This window comes from Phoenix dactylifera, chromosome 9 (assembly GCF_009389715.1).
Source record: "Phoenix dactylifera cultivar Barhee BC4 chromosome 9, palm_55x_up_171113_PBpolish2nd_filt_p, whole genome shotgun sequence".
NCBI classification, from domain to species: Eukaryota; Viridiplantae; Streptophyta; class Magnoliopsida; order Arecales; family Arecaceae; genus Phoenix; species Phoenix dactylifera.
In genome coordinates this window covers 20,253,033-20,265,500 of record NC_052400.1, presented here as the reverse complement: position 1 = coordinate 20,265,500, position 12,468 = coordinate 20,253,033, and the positions used below count along the sequence as shown (strand labels likewise).

The window sequence follows — 12,468 nt, the reverse complement described above, 5'->3', positions numbered from 1 at the left end:
CCATCATTTTCCTCAACTCCTCCCATGATTGCAATTTGTTCAAGACTTGGGATGTGGCTTCCAGTCCCACCTGAACTTTGTCTGCCAACCCTGCAACATCTTCTCAAAGGGGATTATTGAGGATAGCACAGATGGTTAGAGGAACTGGGCCTGGAAGAGGAGTGGCATTCTCCATATCATGCGAAAACATCAAGGAAAAATCCAAAAGCCTACATGCATCAACTGCAATTTAACAAACAATTTCCCCAGTAGGATGCTTTCTTCTTGCCAGGCTAGATAACCATTTCTAAAAGACAACTGCTGTAAGAGCTGGCTGCATCTTCATCCCAAATCTCGAACAAAAAAACCAATGCCTGTGACGGAAATACAAACTAGATGCCAATCAGCTCCCTCTCTGGATCCAATTCGGAAGAGGAAAAAAGTACCTTCTCCTTGCTTTATTCCAATCCCTTGAATAAAATACTAAATAATAAGACTAAAATCAGAGCTATAAAAATCCCTTGTTTTCATTAATTTTTTATGATACACAAACTGTGGTAGATGACTAAAGCTGAAACGGAAGATTTGCACCAACCCAGCAAACTGAATTTACTACAACATTGAAAATGGATGCTCAAGTAGCCCAATGTTGGCCCATAACCAAGAATTGAAGTCACAGTAAGATATCGAGACAAAGCACGATTCCACATATCAAGATGGGACCATCCCAGCATCCAGTATAACAGATACAAGGACATCACCCGTCTGCAAGTGCCAGGATACGGCAAGATAGCAGCACAAGGCATTTCGGAAAAAAAAAAAAAAAAACAACACACTTCAGTCCTATAGGTTTTGAATTATGGAACATAAGCACGAAAATTTCTAACCAAAGTTAAGCACTTGCTGCAGGAAACGTAATAATGCTAAGGAGTACATTAGGCAACTGAGATTTAAAAAAGCGTTCTTTTTGATACTCAAAAGATTATTCATACTGAATCCAGACATCAACTCTCTAAATTTGAAAAAAGATTAAATTAAAACAGTGGCAGATAAAAACCGAGTGCAAGTGGATTGCAAGCACACTATATCCCGCCAAGTGTGGGGAATTGTCCAGGATCCTCAATTGAAAGGGCAGCAGCAGTGACTGTGCCTCCCCTGCCAAAACCATCCCCAAATGTTCTGCGATCACCTCGTCCCCTGCCGCGACCGCGACCACGGCCAGCAGGACTGTAATATCTTTCTCCTTCAGCAGGCTTCAAAAACTCATTGATGCTGAAAAACTAACATAGACAAGGAACCCCGACAATCATAATTATACACAGTCAGGAAATTATTCCAAGCAAAGGACAACTACAATAGTCAAACATATTACCTTTCTGGCTCGTTCTCCTCGATCAGCATTCTCCCTCTTTTTACTTGAATCCTTGTCAGTACCCTATCTCGATCATATTTTATGTTAGAACACCTAGTTATAACTATGAGAAACTGGACACATCAATAGGATGGAATATGCAAGGGCAAAATGACTACAATTTAATAAAAGCATCAGCTTTCTTACCAATTTAATAAAGACATCCTCTCCTTTCTTCAAAGAAAGCTGCTGCATGGACTCAAAGGCCTTGTCAAGCTCAACCTTCCTCTCTTCAGGCTTCAATGCAAGCAGTGCTTTTCGTTTCTCCTCCTTTATCTTCTCATACTCCTCTAGGGTCATCTCCTATCCAACCAGTTCAGCCAGTGAATATAGCATGTGCAGACGAACCAATGTTGGAAACAAATGGGAAAAAAAAGTCCCCAAGAGAACTACATACGTGCAAAATGGTAAGATGTAAGTGAAATTGAATGAATTTAAACTAAACATATACAATAAGTGCAAAATGATTTCAATGAGCAACAATTGAATTCATTTGCTTCTCGTGGTTTTCTGAGGGGTATTTCAACAGTCTGTTCCAGTCATGCAATAAACATAAACGCAATGTTTCATGGAGACCAGAGTGCTACAAAAAAAAAAAGGGTGAAACCTGATTTCAATAATACTCATTTTTCAGATTTTAAGACCAATTAGATTTTCCAATACAAGAACTAGATAATTTCCTTCCATAATTCATTTATTTTAGGTCTTGAGTAAACCTATTAAGTAAGCCTGCCAAGCAAACAATTTCCAAGTGTCATAATTTCATTCTGGAATGTACATGTGATTTTCATATATGCAAAAGGTTCTATCAGTTTTCCTACCAACTTCTCTACACAGAATAAAAAATAAAGGATACCTTGTTTCTGGACTATGGTCGAGAAAGCATTGTGAATGAAAGAAGAGGTCAAGACTGGAACCTGCTGCCACTTTTCTAGCAGCACAAAGGAGCATCTACTTGTCGTAATAAAAGGTAGCGGAAGTAGGCCAAAAATCATTTTTGGTTCATCCCCATAAATGACTCCTAGCCACGGAAGTAAACTGTCTAGAGCACAACTTAAATGGACTGGACATAATTAATATCATAACATCATAATTCTGCAGTGGGGTCATATATATGAAACTTACGAATGCATGCACATATGATAAAAAATACACAAAAGCAGGGAAAAATGGAATTTACATGCGCTACCTAATTCAATTAAAGATAAGTTGAGAAAAAGAAATCTAAACTGTTGAATAGAATCTAGAAGAACTAAAATGCCTTAAAAATATATATACTTGAAAAAAAAATCTTGAATAGGATCTAGAAGTACAGAAATGTAACAACTAAGTCAAGAAATGAACAGAAAAATTCAATGACAAGGCTAAACAAGAGCTACCAATGCATGTTTGATCACCAGATCTGAAACTACATCAGCATATTATATACATAATATAAAATTGATAATGTATGGCAGCTTGTTGTATTGCACAAAACATGAAAAACATGCCAATTCTTTGATGCTACCACAAGTATATTTAGGCCGGGTGAAATGGAGCGCTTGCATATGCTGTTGGCTCATGCCATGCAAGCCCCTTTGGATCGGCCGCAAAGTAATAGAAGATATGGATTGCACCCAAGGCACAAAAATTCACTTATGCTTTCAGTAGGACCTGTTGATTCCATTTTCATGACTTCAGCATTTTCATGGTCTTGATTTGGTTTTTGCATACGCTAGAGGTTCCAATATGTGTTTGATCACCAGATCTGAAAGCTACATCATAAGATATTCTACATATGATACATGACACCGAGATGTATGGCAGTTTTCTGAATTGTGCGTGATATGAAGAGCGTGCCAATTCCTTGATGTTGCCACAACAAAAAGTATATGTAGGCCAGGTGAAATGGAGTGCCTGCAATTGCACTTGACTCAGCACTATGCAAGACCCTTTGGATTGGCCATAACATAGCTACTATTAAGTGTATGCCAACAGATAGAAACGTGATTCTATATCATCTGGGTCCATCCATTTTTGGTCTTGACAGTCGAGGCAGTATTGACAGTTTTACTTTGAGTTCTAAAGTTTTGAACAAAATATCAATGAATATTAGGACAATGATAGAAAAATTAAAGCATGCCACGAAACATACACTAAAACATTTTGCGTATGTTGTTTGGATTTACTGGATGTACCATTCAGTTTTTTCGGCTAAAAAGGCTGTACTTTTTAAAAATATATATTAAAAGCTAATGAATATGGTGAAGAATTGAAGTATGACTGCACTATCCAATCGCTTGATAGCTAACTAGTTATCTAACACACGTGTAACAATCCAGAGTAAAAAGATTTTTCTTTAAAAAAGGTTATGAACTTTTTATGATTACCATCAAATGAATTACATTCAAAGAAAGTCTAAATATGACTGCATTTATATATAGCTCATCTAACTCAATGATCCAAGCTTAAAACTTAATTCGAGCTCAATTTTTTTGACACACCCAATTTCTTTTAATGTTCCCAAAGTTTCCAAACGAGTCTATATGCTTAATCTTAAGAAAAAACTTCATGGGTACTAGAAAGCATAGGGGCCCTGTTAACAATAAAATGTCCAAATCTTGAATAGAAACAATTCATTTCCATTCCACACCATCTATTGTAGAAAAGCAATTATATGTAGAATCAAGGTTTACTTTTCTTCTATTTTGGATTTTTAATTTACTTGCAATTGCTATTAAAATAGGTTTCTTCCTCCATTAACTTGTATCTTTCTGAATTTAGGATGATAAATACAGGTTATTTAGATTACTCATAATAATTAGCAAATTATTGCCAAGACTTGGTGAGTCCAAAAATTTACTACGAATGTGTAGCTTGCATTGACGAGGAATGCCACTACATGCATCAAAATTCATAAAGAAACAAATATAACCCAAAATATACACTAATTTTTCACATGTACTTAGAAAATGACAAAATGATCCCAAGATGACACAAAAGCCATATATAGAATAGCAATGGCAAATATGATCAGTCTCAGTCAATTTTTGCTGAAACCACCACAACGGGATTAAAATGGCCAGTTACAATCCAATGAGAACCCAAAATAAGGGGTTAGCGGTTGCTCAATCAGGGCCCATTGGACTGTTTAAAATCAACTGCATGCATGCACCTCCGGTTTCACATCATAAAAGACTAGATTGGCTATATACGGTACAGATAAAAACCCAGCCCCTAAAGAAATAAAAAGTTATTTGGAAAAACAAAATGCTAGATGCAATATTCAAGGCCCTTCTCACCAGCAACAAGTATAGAGAGCTTTAGAAAGTTTTTAATATATGCTTGCAATGGAACCAAAGCAGCACGTCCAAGCTTATGAACCAGCTGGCCAATTGATTCTCTCAAAGGCAAGATGGCAAATCATGGTGGTACATTTACTTATAATGAAACAGTTAAGAATAGTTGTTGCTTATGGCAGAAGGACATAGTAAGTATAGCATTCACTCAACAAAAACTTAATCAATGATGATATATCAAATATTCAAAGAAGCACTATTTTGTTACAGTGTCGCATCCACTTCAGAAAACACTCACTCTCAACCCCACTTCCCAGGTGTTTGCTTACCCAAAAAAACTTTCAAGAGTTTCAGTTCTCCACTTTGAACCTAATGAATCTCCTCCCACGTGACCTCCCGATACAAGATACTAAGCATTGAATAAAGGGGAAAAGAAAAGGCATAATGTTTTCTCTCCTAAGACATAATGAGAAGTTATACCAAAAGAATAATTTAATACAATTCCTAAGGTCCTTCTTGCAAACAACAATAGTATAGAGGGAAATACTTTTGTTCAAGGTGACAAAGACAATAGTAAAAATTTTCTCACATTTGGTACAACATAAAACTAGTTTTCTGAAAACTAGAACAAGAGGACCTGACCAAAATCAAGGTGAGGGCAGGACTCAATGACTGGTCCCCAATCTCTGGTGATTTCACCAACTAAACTAGTTGGCACCCTCACAACATAAAGTTAGTTGATCTGCAAAAACCAACCCCCCATCCCAATAAACTACTGATTCTAAAAAGCCGGCTACATACCCATTCACTCATTTCAAGAGGAGTTTTTTTGCACAAAGTGATATTATAACAAGATGAAGGGATTCCCACATTGTTGATTTGTATATTGAAGCCATTAATTTACATGAGCGGACAAGGAGAAGAGGATATGAAGAGCATTCATTTCCTAAAGAATTGCATTGCACACTTGGAACCTTGGAAAGCTTGCTTAAAGAGTTGGGATTCCGTACACAAGTCCTAAAGAGAAATTTAAAATAATTATAAGAAAACTTAGACAAACCATTGCCTCAAGACAAGCTTAAAAAAAGTTTTAGATTAATGTAAAGTATTAAACTAGCACATCTCAAGTTACATGGAAGTAGTTTTTATATGAAGTAATGAGTATACATCAATGCACCAGGTAATCCCATTACCTATCAAACTTAACAACCATAAGCAAACATGGACTTTGTTCTATGAACAATAGGTGTGTAACAAGTGAAAAGTTGATATAAGCGCTGCTTAAGAAGTTGAAGCGTCAAGATAAATGAAGTATTCAATAAGACGAAGGCAATCTTATGAGACAAGAATGAAAAAGATACCTCAATCAAACTGCACAACCTTAAGCAAAATAAAGAGTATGGATTTAGTTCTATGAACAATGGGTGTGTAACAAGTGAAAAGTTGATATAACCCTTGCATAAGGATTTGAAGTAACAAGATAAATGAAGCATGAAATAGGATGAACGAAATCTCATGAGACAAGATCTAAAAAGATACCCATAAGCAAAATAAAGAGTATGGACTTAGTTCTATGAACAATGGGTGCGTGACAAGTGAAAAGTTGGTATGAGTCTTGCATAAGAAGTTGAAGTGCCAAAATAGATGAGGTACAAAATAAGATGAAAGCAATCTCATGAGATAAGCTCAAACAGATACTTCCCATAAGAACAATCCACACATGAGAAGTAGTTGTCCAGTTGATCCATTGACATGTTTCCAAATTTATTAAGAAGCAGCGATCCTCCGCGTGAAAGAGCCAGAAGAAAAATATGGGAGGCAGTGGCTTGCACTATGATCACTGGAAAAATTTAGAAACAGCTCAGATCCACAACCCCTTCGTATGCCATGAGTTTAATCTTTTGATTTATTCTATGTTCCAAACCTGATGGACAAATCTGGAGCCTCTCTAGGACAGGAGTTGAAAGTAGGCTTTGTAGTGAAAAACTAGGACATCATTTTAGAGGGATTTAGAGTAAACTAGTCAGGTTTTTTCAAAGAAAATGTACCGGAACTAAAGTGGCTATGAGGCACAAGTACTATAATAATTAGAACCAAATGATGCATTTCACTAGGAGTTCTTTTAGAAATGCAAAATTCAAAATTATGCAAGTAATAGAATTACCCAGTTAAAAATTGGTCTAGTAATGATGATGGCTAAAATCAAGGGAGCACATGAGCGTAACAATTAATAGAGAATATATGATCTTAGAAAAGAATAGGTCACCCTATTCTTGAAGGACTCAATGGACAAGAAAGTTTCATCAGAGATGAAATTTGGGTTGCTTTAAGTAACACTGTTTTCAGAGATTGTTCATCTGAGAGTTGATGGATGGGCAACAGTGGAAGCCAAAGGAGCAAGAAAAAGCAGGTAAAATGTAAAAGTAGAGCAATCAATAGGGTCAAATGCATGTTAGCATAGAGCTGCATAACAGAAATTAATCAAAGCACCCTCCATTATTGCAACAAAAGACTACCTTATGTCATATAAGTCTTGTTGCTATGCCACAATAAATATTCCTCAACCCTTTTTTTGTTGATGATACAAAACTGATATCTAATAAGGATCATGCTATTAGCCACCTATAAAAATTTTGGCAAATAACAAACAAGATAATTTAAATTTTCTTTTAAAAAGTACAAAAAATGGCTAAGTACAAAAGAAAACAAAGATCTTTCACCTCTAACCAATATAAACATCCGAATCATCTAAATGATTATCTAGTTACTCTTTATTAATATAATTCCATCTTACTAACTGCATTTCCAAGAACACTTGTTCTGTGGAACCCTCTCCAACATAGTGTAGGTGATGACTGACCCAAAGTTTTAATATACATTCCTTCCTATGTCATATCATATCCCTAACTACGAGAACCAACATTTCCAAAGCGATCCAAATCTAGGTAGTTTGTCTTGTACCACACCAAATCTACACGACATCAGGATAGTTCGGCTATTTGGGTTGGTTTAGCTTATAAAAACTTCTTCGTCCTTTCTTCGGCCGCTTTGACTGCACTTGCTCTCGTCCCCTTCTTCGATGCTAACACAATAGTCCTTCAGCAATGCTGAAGATGGCATCATCATTCTGAATTGATGCCATAGAAACCCTCACACAGGGTGCAATCAAGTCGAGTTAAGTAGCTAGAGGCTTGACTCAATTCAAAATATTCAGTCTCAAAACTCGACTTGAGATTGATCAAGTTTTAATATCCAAACTCGAACTCGATTCAGTCAAAAAAACGTAATACTCGAGATCGACTTGACTCGACTCGACTCGAATATCAACTGAGCTATACTCGAGCTTGAGTTCGAGCTCAAATTTGAGCCTTAATCATAATTACAAAATATGATTAAAATTTAGATATTCGGTCAAATTAAAAAAAACAAATATGGTATTTTTAAAATATTAAAATAATAATATATATTATAAATATAATATAATATTATTAAATATATATATATATACACTTGACTAGGTTTGCAAACCTTCAAGCCAAGTATTTTGCTACTCGAGCTCAACTTGAGCTCAGTAATAGCCGAGTCAAGTCAAGTTGAGCTTGGATAGCTCGCAAGCTACTTGGCTCATTTGAACCCCTAGCCCACACCATCATCTCCACCTCCAATCGATGGTTGGGGCTAGAAATTGAGACCTTTGATTGATACCACTGGCAAGGTAAGCCCCTCTTTAGCTCTCTTCCCCTCTTTATAGCCCTCCTCTTTTTTTTCTCTCTATCTCCCTCCCTCACCGCCCCTCTCTCTTGTCCTCCCACACCTCCTCTTCCCACTCGCCATAAGCCCCTCTCCCTCCCTCTCCTTCTCTCCCTCCCTCTCCTCCCCCCTCCCCCATGGTTCGGTGCACCTAGGATTGGTATGGTACGTATCGATACCGCATCGAACCGGTCGCTAGCTAATACGACCTCTAGTACTGCTTTGGTGAATCTTAATAAAAACTATCTAGTTACTATAGTTAGGAGAACATGTCAAAAAGCAAAAAATAGTCTTCTCTTATATATCTGAAATAAGAGAGGTAAAAAGAGGTGAAGTTTGCAGTGATGCACTTAGTCAATGGCATGCTGCCTGGGTAGAAATACAAGTGTAAATTACCTGAATTCTTTAATATATAAAATGATTCATGAGAAAACATAATCAAAGTTGCTATGGAGATTTATGTGCCAGCTCATTGTTTTCAATTTAATGCTATTGTATCTTCCTCCTATTTTCCTCTTTTCTTTACCTTCACTTTTAGCTTGTGAGGCTAGTTTTAGTTGGAAGGATGATCATAAATTATGTAGCGCATACTCAAATCCTACTTAAGTTATGATTGGACCAATGCATGATTCTTCAAGTATGATCTCCAAATAATACATAAAAATTGGAGACCATTGAGACCATTGAAACAAGATCAATTTCAACCATGGTACGCCAAACCAGCCCAAACAAGAAAGTACGGAGCATACCATACCGTATCGATTTGATACCGATACTCATATCGTACCGTACCGACACTATGCTAGTGTGGCACTGGTAGAGGATTCAGTTCCAAGACGGTGAACCTTGATTTCGACAATGCAAAATGCATTTTGTTGAACAACAAGAACACTAACTTCATTTTAACTTCTTTTTTTGTTGTTGTTACAACTTTGAGATGACTCTCAAAGTTGATGTTCTAGCATATTTGCAGCTAGGTACAAACTCGAGTCAGAAAAATACCATACACCGACAAAGAAACAAACTAGACTAATGACATTACTGGGCATGTGAATGCTTCCATAGGATGTAAAGAAAGAAATGCTTTGCTGCATTGCCAAAGGAGTTTTTGGGGCCCAATCATCCAACATATAATCCACTAGTAAATAAAGAAACGGATATAAAAGTGGTGACAGGCATACCTCCTCTTCTGGCTCTTTTTCATCTGCCTCGTTTACTTCACCCTCCTTGTTATCCTTATTTGCCTCAGAGGATGGTGCATCTTCCTGCTCTGGCTGCTTCTCAGGGCTTACAACCTTCTCATCAGTGTTCACACTACCCTCTGTCACCCTATTCCGTCAAACATTTATAGCAGTGAGTGTAACTCCATAAAGAAAAAGGCATATCTAAATAAAACCCATAAAAACAACATTATCCCATGAAAGATGCATCTTAACTGTGCAAGCGCATCATCAGTCGAAGTTCCCCAATTCGCACGCCCTGCACCTTCCCGTTTCATCTCATAACCGCGGCCAGTTCCGCTGCGTCGCTCATAAACCCTCCGTAGAGGTCGTCCAGAGTCAACCCCAGCCTCTTCGTTGCCATATCCGCCGCGCCGACCACCACGGTATGGCTGCCTTTGTGAGGCATGACCTCCACGCTCCCTCTCAAAAGCTTTGCCAGCATCCCCCCCCTCGCCAATGCTGCCGCTGCCATAAGTCCCAGTAAATCCATCGGCATTCCCATCACCAAATTCTCTATTTGGTCCAACCCTACCTCCACGCCCACCCCTACCACGCCCGGGTCCACCTCGACCGGCACCACCTCGTGCTGGTGGTGCATTGCTCCTCGCCTCCCTCACTGTAAATCCAAACACGCCAAAAGGAAAACAGAAAGTAACCGTGAATATAAAACTCGGCAAGGTTTAACAAAAAAATCCAGAATAAAAATCCCAGATTTAATTTAAAAAATAGCTCCGAGCGACAAAAACTAGGAAACTGTCACAGAAGAACCCATTGACAAAGAATGACACAGAAACGTTCGAACGACATATAGAACCCACCGGCTTGGACAGGAGGAATCGGCTTGGACGGAAGCTTGGCGGCCGCCGGAGGGGCAGCGGCGGGGGCGGGCTTCTTGGTGGCGATCTTCTGCAGCTGGACGGCGATCAGCTGAGAAGGATCGTCGTTGTCGTCGTCTCCTAGGAGATCGAAAGGGTTCGCGGAGGCCATGTCCGAAGGTTGGGAGGGGGGGGGGGTTACAGGCGGGATCGGAGGGGATCGCAGAAACCCAACGCAGGGATCAACGGAGGGAGAAGATGATGATTCTGGATGAATCGATCGCCATCAAATCCTAGGATCGACGCGAAGAAGCTCCCTTCGGATTGGATTGGACAGAGCTAGGGTTTTTGGGGCGGCGGGCAGGAGCGTGCGAGAGCACGAGAAGAAGTGAAGAACCCTAGCCGATACCGACGGCCTAATATCGGGCAGGCACCTGCCTCGAACTTATAGTTCTAAATACACCCCCCCGATTGCTCAGGACACCCCCCAAAAATTAAAAAAAAATTAAATACTCTCTACACCCCCCCATTTGCTAAGGACACCCCTAAAAAATTGAAAAATCCTAAATTACCCTTCACCCTCCCCACCCCCTCACCTAAATTGCTCTCTACACCCCCCAAACCCCCCCCAACCCCGCTCTTCCCCTCCAAAACTCCACTCCAGCCGGCTTCTCCCTTCCCCCCAAAAAACTTCGCCTCAAGAACCTCAAGCACCTCGCCGGCGGCCAAACCCCCTCCGTCTCCCCCTTCTCCCTCGCCCAAAACCCCCCCGTTCCCCCTTCTCCCTCTCGTCGCCGGCATTCTCCCCTTCTCCCTCTCGTCGCCGGCATTCTCCCGGAACCACCTCCCCAGCCATCTCCCGAGCAACGAGCACCTCGCCGGCGCCTCCACGACCACGTCGAGGTAGCTCCCCGCCCCCCCGCCTCCAGTGCTCCGTTCGGCACTGGATCGCCGAACAGAAGGGTTCTGTTCGGCTGAACAGTGCCGAACAGAAGCCCTCTGTTCGGCAACACTCAACCGAACAGAAGCCTTCTGTTCGGCTGCACGGTGCCGAACAGAAGCCTTCTGTTCGGCTGCACGGTGCCGAACAGAATGGTTCTGTCCGGCTCTGTGAAGCCGAACAGAAGCCTTCTGTTCGGCACTGTGCAGCCGAACAGAAGGGTTCTGGTGCGTGCCGTGCTGAATTTTGTGCCGAACATTTATGTATGCAATTGAATTATTTTCTTTGATATAGCCTAACATTGAATTTCTATATTTTCAGACATGGATCCCCGTCCCGCCGGAGTTAGACCTACGGCGTCAGCTAGGAGACGTCGTGCTAGGATTGCTTCTCCCGAGCCTGCTCATATGCCATCGGACTCTCCTGAGTCAGAGCATGATGATATGCCCGCTAGGGGCGAAGACGATGAGTCCGTTGGACCATGTCCAGGAGGTCCAGAGGATGAGTCCGTCCTGATCAGTTTCAGGACGCATATAGCAGCTTCCATCTGGAGGCAACAGGTATTGTTTATTTGTTATAGCATTATATTTTGTTTATTGATGTTTTATAAAGTAGTAGTAATTATACATTTATATTACAGGAACGAGCTCCACTAAAGTGCATGAACCATACTGCCAAGGTTGGTGAATGGAAGTGGTGGTCTTCAAACCAACCAAATACCAGGTTCAGAGCACTATTGAGGCAGTCGGGCCTCGTAGAGTTAGTACAGTGCTCTTATCGATTCATCGATAAGATTCTGATTTCGGGCTTCGTAGAGAGATGGCAGCCCGAGACGAACACCTTCCATATACCATTTGGCGAGATCACTATCACGTTGGATGATGTATCCGCCATTTTAGGGATTCCTGTCGCAGGTTCCTCAGTATCAGTTTCTCCTGAGAGGATGAGTGATCGGGATGCTGAGGAGCTACTTGTGGAGTTGTTGGGGGTGTCAGCTGGAGACGCGCGTCAGGAGGTACTGTCATCGCGCGGTCAGTCTGTGAGGATGGAGTGGCTGAGGACTCAGTTTCAC

At 40.3% G+C, this 12,468-nt stretch overlaps 1 protein-coding gene across 1 annotated transcript; it reads right to left on the bottom strand.

Moving 5' to 3' along the window:
* Positions 1-789: 789 nt before the first annotated feature.
* Positions 790-10,872, bottom strand: LOC103709543 (RGG repeats nuclear RNA binding protein A-like). Its single transcript, XM_008794950.4, has 6 exons — positions 10,460-10,872; positions 9,855-10,257; positions 9,600-9,747; positions 1,538-1,693; positions 1,352-1,414; positions 790-1,259 (listed from the first exon to the last, which is right to left on the bottom strand). Exons 1-6 carry the CDS (start codon positions 10,626-10,628, stop codon positions 1,062-1,064), a joined length of 1,137 nt encoding a protein of 378 aa, XP_008793172.1. The 5' UTR covers positions 10,629-10,872; the 3' UTR covers positions 790-1,061.
* Between the last annotated feature and the right edge of the window lie 1,596 nt (positions 10,873-12,468).

Excerpts from the sequence above, each read along its gene's own strand:
- LOC103709543 (XM_008794950.4), bottom strand. The coding sequence starts at position 10,628 with ATGGCCTCCGCGAACCCTTTCGATCTCCTAGGAGACGACGACAACGAC. Across the intron at positions 1,694-9,599 it reads AAAAAGAGCCAGAAGAGGAG|GAGATGACCCTAGAGGAGTA; the intron begins GTATGCCTGTCA and ends CTGGTTGGATAG. Across the intron at positions 1,415-1,537 it reads AGGATGTCTTTATTAAATTG|GGTACTGACAAGGATTCAAG; the intron begins GTAAGAAAGCTG and ends TGATCGAGATAG.